The 8,414-nt window shown below is 47.5% G+C and overlaps 1 protein-coding gene across 1 annotated transcript; it reads right to left on the bottom strand.

The window, feature by feature from the left end:
• Nucleotides 1-240: 240 nt before the first annotated feature.
• LOC127143917 (uncharacterized) lies at nucleotides 241-6,887 on the bottom strand. The gene is made up of 4 exons (XM_051079218.1): nucleotides 6,674-6,887; nucleotides 6,521-6,592; nucleotides 3,661-5,147; nucleotides 241-297 (listed from the first exon to the last, which is right to left on the bottom strand). Exons 3-4 carry the CDS (start codon nucleotides 5,140-5,142, stop codon nucleotides 241-243), a joined length of 1,539 nt encoding a protein of 512 aa, XP_050935175.1. The 5' UTR covers nucleotides 5,143-5,147; nucleotides 6,521-6,592; nucleotides 6,674-6,887.
• Nucleotides 6,888-8,414: the final 1,527 nt, after the last annotated feature.

An 8,414-nucleotide genomic window follows, 5' to 3' on the forward strand; every position in this document is an offset into this window, starting at 1 on the left:
AGATCGAAGCGGCGCGGCTCCTTCGGCTGGCGGACGCGGTACGACGCGGCTTCTACGATGGCTGGCTTGCGGCGGCGTGCGACGGCGGCGGCGGCGGTGGAGATTGGCGGCGGCGGCTAGGGTTTCCCCTTCTCTCCCTCTTCTCTTTTCTTTTCCTTTTCTTTTCCTTTTCTTTTTCCTTTTCTTTTCCTTTTATAAAATAATTTCCCTTCTTTTCTCTTCTTTGTTAAATTCCAAATTTCACCCTTCTCTCTCAAATTTCTCCAATATCTTCACCAAATTCCTCCTTTCCCTCAACTTCCAAATACCAATTAAATCTTTAATTACCAAGTATAATTAAAGTTGAAATTTGCTTAATATTTTAAAAGGGGAAGATTCACATCTTGATGACATAAGTTTCATTATTTAATTATAAACAAATAAATGAATAAAATAAAAATAAATAATCGAATTTAAAAAAATGAACAACATGAGATCATTGGGGTGTTACAAACTTCCCCCCTTAGAAAGCTTTCGTCCTCGAAAGCTCTACTCCTCGAACAGCTCTGGGTACTGGGTCTTCATGTCCTCTTCTCTCTCCCACGTGGCCTCTTCAACTCCATGGTTCTGCCAAAGGACTTTGACTAGTGGAATATCTCGACTACGAAGCTTCTTGATCTCTCTTGCCAAGATCTCGACAGGCTGCTCCTCATAGCTCAAGTTCTCACTGACCTGTAGGGGCTCGAAGTCCACGATGTGCGTCGGGTCTGCGACATACCTCCTCAACATGGAGACATGGAATACGTCATGTACTGCTGAGAGGGATGGGGGCAAGGCCAAACGATAAGCCACAGGGCCAACCCGTTCCAGTATCTCAAATGGCCCCACGAAACGTGGACTCAACTTCCCCTTCTTCTCGAACCTCAGAACGCCCTTCATCGGTGCTACCTTCAAAAAGACCATATCTCCCACTTCAAACTCGAGGTCCTTACGTCGTACATCAGCGTAACTCTTCTGTCTGCTCTGTGCGGTCAGCATACGAGCTCGGATCTTCTGTATGGCTGCATTGGTAGTCTGCACTAACTCGGGGCCTAGCATCCTCTGCTCTCCAACCTCGCCCCAGCAGACAGGGGATCTACAGCACTTGCCATACAGAGCCTCAAACGGAGCCATACCAATGGTAGCCTGGTAACTGTTATTATAGGCGAACTCCATTAGATGCAGGTGGGAGTCCCAACTTCCTGAAAACTCTAGCACACAGGCCCGCAGCATATCCTCCAAAATCTGGTTCAGTCTCTCTGTCTGACCATCAGTCTGAGGGTGGAATGCCGTGCTGAAGTCCAGCCTCATACCTAATGCAAGTTGGAGCCCTTGCCAAAATTTCGAAGTGAAACGGGCATCCCTGTCTGAAACGATGGATACTGGTACTCCGTGCAGTCTTACTATTTCCGTCATGTATAACTGCCCCCACTTGCTGGCAGTGTACGTGGATTTCCCTGGCACGAAGTGGGCTGTCTTCGTGAGTCTGTCGACCACAACCCAGATCACCGTGTAGCCCTTCAAGGTCTTGGGCAGTCCCGTGATAAAGTCCATCGACACACTCTCCCACTTCCACCCTGGCACACTCAAGGGTTGCAACAACCCTGCTGGATGCTGCCTAGGTGCCTTCACCTGCTGGCACACCAAGCACCTACTGACGAACTCTGCTACATCCCTCTTCATGCCCCTCCACCAATAGACACTCCTTAAGTCCTGGTACATCTTCGTACTCCCAGGGTGCATGGTAAACGGGGAACTGTGAGCCTCAGTCAAAAGCTCTGTCTTAACTGCGCTGTCTTCCGGCACACACAGGCGTCCCTCAAACATAAGGCCATCATCAGAGGATATAGAGAACTCTTCACCTTGCTCCGTCTCTACCATACGACGTTTCTCTGCCAAGTAAGGATCACTCAGCTGAGCAGCAATGATCTGTTGCCTCAAGGTTGGCTGAACTGTCAACTGAGCCAACTGTGCGGCGACCTCACCTACTGAGACTGCAATCTCGGCTCTCTCCAAATCCCTGAGTAAGGGGGTCTGCTTCGTGACTAGCGCTGCTGAATGTGCAACCTTCCTACTCAGCGCGTCAGCCACTACATTTGCTTTACCTGGATGGTACAGGATCTCGCAGTCGTAGTCTTTCACCAACTCGAGCCACCTCCTCTGCCTCATGTTCAACTCCTTCTGAGTGAAGAAATACTTCAGGCTCTTGTGGTCGGTGTAAATCTGAATCTTCTCACCGTACAGATAGTGCCTCCATATCTTCAGTGCAAAGACTACAGCTGCCAACTCCAAGTCGTGGGTAGGGTAGTTCTGCTCATGATTCTTCAACTGGCGTGAGGCATACGCAACTACCTTACCTTGCTGCATCAGGACACATCCCAGTCCTTTCTTAGAGGCATCACTATAGATCACAAAACTTCCCGACCCATCAGGCACTGTCAGGACGGGTGCCGTCACTAGCTTCTGCTTAAGCTCTTGGAAACTACTCTCACATGCTGGGCTCCAGACAAAAGGGGTTCCCTTCCTGGTCAACTGGGTCAATGGGCTGGCTATGCGTGAGAAGTCTTCTACAAACCTCCTGTAGTATCCTGCCAGACCCAGAAAACTGCGAATCTCACTGACTGTAGACGGTCGAGGCCAGTTGGTCACCGCTTCGACCTTAGCTGGGTCCACCGAGACTCCCTCACTGGAAACCACGTGCCCTAGAAATGTCACCTTCTTTAACCAGAACTCACACTTGGAGAACTTGGCGTATAGCTTATGAGCTCGAAGGGTCTCCAAGACTTGGTGCAAGTGCTCTTCGTGTTCGGCCTCAGTCTTGGAATAGATCAAGATATCGTCAATGAAGACTATGACGAATTGGTCTAGAAAGTCCTTAAACACCCTGTTCATCAAATCCATGAACACTGCAGGGGCATTAGTTAAACCAAAGGACATCACTATGAATTCGTAGTGTCCGTACCTCGAACGAAAGGCCGTCTTGGGAATATCACCGTCCCTAATCCTCAACTGGTGATAGCCTGATCGCAGGTCGATCTTGGAAAAGACGGTGGCCCCCTGTAACAGGTCGAACAGGTCCTCGATTCTGGGTAAGGGGTAGCGGTTCTTAACTGTCACCTTGTTCAATTCTCGGTAGTCAATGCAAAGGCGCATCGACCCATCCTTCTTCTTCACGAACAACACTGGGGCTCCCCAAGGTGATACACTGGGCCGGATGAAGCCTTTGTCCAGCAACTCCTGTAACTGGACCTTCAACTCCTTTAGCTCAGCTGGAGCCATTCTGTAAGGAGCTCTAGAGATAGGGGCGGTGCCGGGCTCTAACTCAATGGCGAAGTCTACCTCCCTGGGAGGCGGAAGTCCTGGGAGTTCGTCGGGGAAAACGTCAGGGTACTCCCTTACTACTGGTTCGGAAGATAGGGAAACTTCTGGTTCTGCCATATCTACTACGTTCGCCAAGATACCCCAAGTACCCTGGCTAAGTAGCTTACTCGCCTTCATTGCTGAGATGACCTTGGGTATACCTACCATGCCTGCTCCTCTAAACTTAAACTTATCCCCGGAAGGAGGGTTAAAGACTACTTCCTTATTAAAACAGTCTATGGTTGCATGGTTAGTTGACAACCAATCCATGCCTAAAATTACATCGAAATCTTGCATATCTAGCACCAGTAAAGTTACGTTCAAGGTATGGTTTGCCATTTCTACCCAACATGCCCTTATTTTTTCCTTAGACAAAAGGACCTCTCCAGAAGGAGTAGAGACAGACAAGGCACTACCCAACGGTTCTACTTCTAAACCCGCATGCTTGACAAAAATAGAGGATATAAATGAATGCGATGACCCCGAGTCAAATAGTACCAAAGCATAATGCCCCAAGATTGGGAGCGTACCTGTCACCACCGTACTAGCTCGCTCGGCCTCCTGCCGGTTCGTGGCAAAGACTCTCCCCTGCTGGGGAGCAGAAGGCTGACGTGGCGTCGTCTCTAAGGGTTTCCGAGGACACGCATCAGCAGTGTGCCCCGGCTGCCTGCACCTGAAGCAGACTCCACTCCCAGCTAAACATTGTCCTCCATGGACCTTCCCACAGGTAGTACAAGTGGGTAGCTCTCTCAAAGTTCTCCCAGCTGCTGCCAGCTCCCGACGGTGTCTCTGGAAGACACCTCCTGACCTCGGAGTCTGCTGTGGTACTACGTCGGGCTGCGCCTCCGCCTTCCTCTTCTGTCCCGAGGCTGACCCTGTGCCGACAACCTTAGATTGACCAGCTCTCTCATGCAGGCTCAGATCCAGTGCTATGCGTAGAGCATCCGCATGAGTGGTTGGTCGAAGAGCTCGTACAAAACCCTGGAGGTCTAACCTGAGGCCATTAACAAATCTCTCAGTCCTGGCGGCCTCATCCCTTACCACATCAGGGGCAAAACGGGACAACAGGTCGAACTCGGCATCATACTGTTCCACGCTCAGTTTGCCTTGCTCCAAGTTTAGGAATTCTTGGAGCTTGGCGTGCTTCACGTTGGCAGAGAAGAACTTAGCATAAAAGCTCTCCCTGAATTGCTCCCATGTGATCTTGCTGGCATCTCCTCCCAGCGCCCTCTCAGCAGTCTCCCACCAGGCAGTCCCCCTATCCTCCAAACAGAAAGCTGCACACTGCACCTTCTGGTCTTCTGGGCACTTCATGTACCTGAAGATCGTCTCTATGGATGTCAACCACAGCTGGGCTCTAAAGGGGTTGTCCAAGGATCCGTCGAAAGTCTTCGGGTTGTACTTCCTAAAATCCCTCAAGTGCTTGGCCTCAGCTGACAGTTGTACTGGCACCGGCTGGGCTTCCACCGGGGCTGGAGGGATGACGGGCTGGTCCTGAACAGGGGCTGGAGGGACTACAGGCTGGTCCTGAACAGGGGCGGCCTGGTTCTGCTGAGCAGCGAGGAACGGCGCTAGAGCAGCTTGCAGCATGGCCTGGTAACGCTGCTCCATTGCGGCGAGATCCGCCTGAGTGACCGGTGCATTAGGGTTGACTGGTACGTCGGGGTTGACTGGCGGCGCGGCAGGTTGCTCCGCCGGTTGGCCACGACCGGCTCCTCTGCCTCCCCTGCCACCTCCTCGGCGTGCACCTCTACGTGGCGGCATTCTTCCTAAAATTCACCAACAAATTTTTCACCACTAGAACTCAATATTCTCACTCTAAGTCTAATCTAATCAGGCAACATTATAATCTTAATATTTGTAAAGCTTTAGGCATACCTGGCGAGTGACGAAGGACCGTATAGCCATAGGGTGAGGTAAAAATCAAAACAAAATGACTTACATCATAAGTCAGTCTACAGGACCTAAAACACTGCGCTCTGATACCAACTGTAACGACCCGACTCTTTATGCTGAATCGAAGTGGTTACTGAATCTAGGATCAGTGTTTAAGTCATAAAATCCGGTGTAAACAAATGCAAAGAAATCTAGCAAATGTATTTATGAAAGATAGTTAAAGTAACATGTAGAAATACGAGTTAAGTTTAAAATCCCTAAGCGGGCCCTATCTACAAAAATAACCAAAGTAAACATGCAGAAAGCCGAAACATGAATTTAACTGTAAAGTAAAACATGTGCGGAAGCAGGAAAACCCCTATGGCTCGCCACGGTCACTTCACGTCGCTCGCCAGCTTGCCCTTGCCCTTGCCTCGTCCTCTACCTGAAAACATAAAACGAAGAGAATGAGTATAAAAATACTCAGTAAGGGACCCACTACTAGTCCCACTAGGTGCCTGTTAACATTCCTATCGAGTCCTGAAACTAGTACCCAATCTCTGGCACGCTCCCGAACACGTGCAACATGCGCCCCGTGGGGACTTAACTCTGGTCTTCGGTGTCCAGGGGACACTTAGGACCGTCGGGATGCGAGGACCCCGTCGAGTCGCTCGAGTCATATCTATAGTCATGCTGGACTGGCGCCCCGTCGAGCCTAACAGTCCTAAATAGGTGGTGATCCCGAAGGACACCCATGCAGGTACGACTCAGATAGGAGAAGTTAACAGATACCCCAATCCCAACATACATATGCATACGTCATCAAATTATCATCAGAAAATAACCACCATCTCATCCCCCACTACAGCTATCATCAAACAGTCACTAATAGTTCTCATTATACAGTCACATACGTCGTAAGTCCATCAGTCTTATCATACAGTCACATACATCATAAGTCCATCAGTCCTATCATACAGTCACATACATCATAAGTCCATCAGTCTTACCATACAGTCACATACATCATAAGTCCATCAGTCTTACCATACAGTCACATACATCATAAGTCCATCAGTCTTATCATACAGTCACATATGGTTCGAGGGTTCTCATTACTATAATATTATGCCAAAGTATGACCATGTCATTCGTCAGATCATGATAAAATATTATCATACATCGTAATCCCAACCATCATCGTATGTCACTGAAGGAACATGCAACATCAAATTCTCACATGGGGCTAGTAGTAGAAATCTCTTACCTCGAGATGTTGCTAGATGAGTTCCTACTGAGGAAGTCCTAAGCTGCAGCAGCTATTTGGTCCAATTTGCTTCTTGAGGAAAGTAATTAAATTAATTAAATTTCCAAATTAACTCATTTAATTACTGGGCAGGCTAGGGAATTTGGAAATTACCAAAAATTTAGGTGGAAGGAGCCAAAACAGGCTTGGCGGCTCGGCTGGAAGAAGGCAGGACCGGCTCGGCTTGGTGCAGACGCGGCTCGGCTCGGTATGGGGACTTCGCGTGCGGCTCGGCTTGCTACAGGGAGGGGACGCGGCTCGGCTACGCGGAACACACGGCGCGGCGCGCTTGCACGCGGGAGAGTCAGGCACGTGTGGCACGGGCGCGGGTTCGGTTCCGGGTTCGGGTTCGTTCGTCGGCTGGAGGCGGGCGCGTTCGCGGCTTCGATACGGCTCGGGTGTAGGCGCGTTCGCGGCTCGGATTTGCAGACGCGTTCGCGGCTCGGATGCAGACGACGATGGCTGGCGACGCGGCTTCGACGTGGAGATGGATCTCGGCTTCGCGACGCGTTCGGCGCAGAGGTGGATTCGGCTTCGGGACGCGACGGGTTTCGGCTGACCTGCCTCAGATCGAAGCGGCGCGGCTCCTTCGGCTGGCGGACGCGGTACGACGCGGCTTCTACGATGGCTGGCTTGCGGCGGCGTGCGACGGCGGCGGCGGCGGTGGAGATTGGCGGCGGCGGCTAGGGTTTCCCCTTCTCTCCCTCTTCTCTTTTCTTTTCCTTTTCTTTTCCTTTTCTTTTTCCTTTTCTTTTCCTTTTATAAAATAATTTCCCTTCTTTTCTCTTCTTTGTTAAATTCCAAATTTCACCCTTCTCTCTCAAATTTCTCCAATATCTTCACCAAATTCCTCCTTTCCCTCAACTTCCAAATACCAATTAAATCTTTAATTACCAAGTATAATTAAAGTTGAAATTTGCTTAATATTTTAAAAGGGGAAGATTCACATCTTGATGACATAAGTTTCATTATTTAATTATAAACAAATAAATGAATAAAATAAAAATAAATAATCGAATTTAAAAAAATGAACAACATGAGATCATTGGGGTGTTACACTTTACCACGTTGAAAAATAATTAAAGGCTCATAAATGCATAACATGGATTAATTACACTGTATAGACGAAATAATTACAGTTCGAAAATATGGGTACATACACATGCAAAAAATGTCATTTGTTAGAAATCAAAAGAAAAAGTAGTTTTGCCATTTTCCAAAATGACTCCTAAAAACTATGCTATATCCCTGGTTATTCCAAAGAATGTTGGTAAGTAATGTAAATAGTTTAAGATAAAATACCCACCAATTGAATTCAACCCGTACTTGAAAAAGGGCTGGCCCATAACCCAAATTCTTACACTGCGTTTCTCTCCTTTTCAAAAGATGTGATAGTGGACTCGTGGTCCATGGAGTTCTACAATATTTTAAGAAAACCGTCGAAATAGCAAAATATTAGATAACAAATAGAAAAATAGTAAGTTCTAAAAATAATTTGATTTAATACCAAAATCACCTACTAGATAATTTTTGTTGCTCGAGTATACCCCTTTAAATATAAAGGACAAATCCTCGCATACATATACAGTGTATTTGTATAGGTAAAAAAACCAGACAAAATACCACATAGCACGTATAACATATATTTGTAAACACATTCGCTTTTGGTAAATCTTAACTAAATCAAATATTATTCTCTTTCTACAGAATATTGCACCAACATCCCAAAAAATATGGCTTTAGTTTCAACTAGGTTTGTGAATTATTAAGATTTAAATCAATTAATTCACAATTTTTTATATTTCATATTACTTTATTCAATAATACATATTACATATTTTTAACTAACAATTTT

This window comes from Cucumis melo, chromosome 11 (assembly GCF_025177605.1).
Source record: "Cucumis melo cultivar AY chromosome 11, USDA_Cmelo_AY_1.0, whole genome shotgun sequence".
NCBI lineage: Eukaryota > Viridiplantae > Streptophyta > Magnoliopsida > Cucurbitales > Cucurbitaceae > Cucumis > Cucumis melo.

Bases quoted from the DNA above. Each gene is read 5' to 3' on its own strand.
- LOC127143917 (XM_051079218.1), bottom strand. From the start codon at position 5,142: ATGCCGCCACGTAGAGGTGCACGCCGAGGAGGTGGCAGGGGAGGCAGA. The intron at 298-3,660 runs GTAATTTTAGGC...GGTATTTGGAAG, and splicing joins TAGATATGCAAGATTTCGAT to TTGAGGGAAAGGAGGAATTT.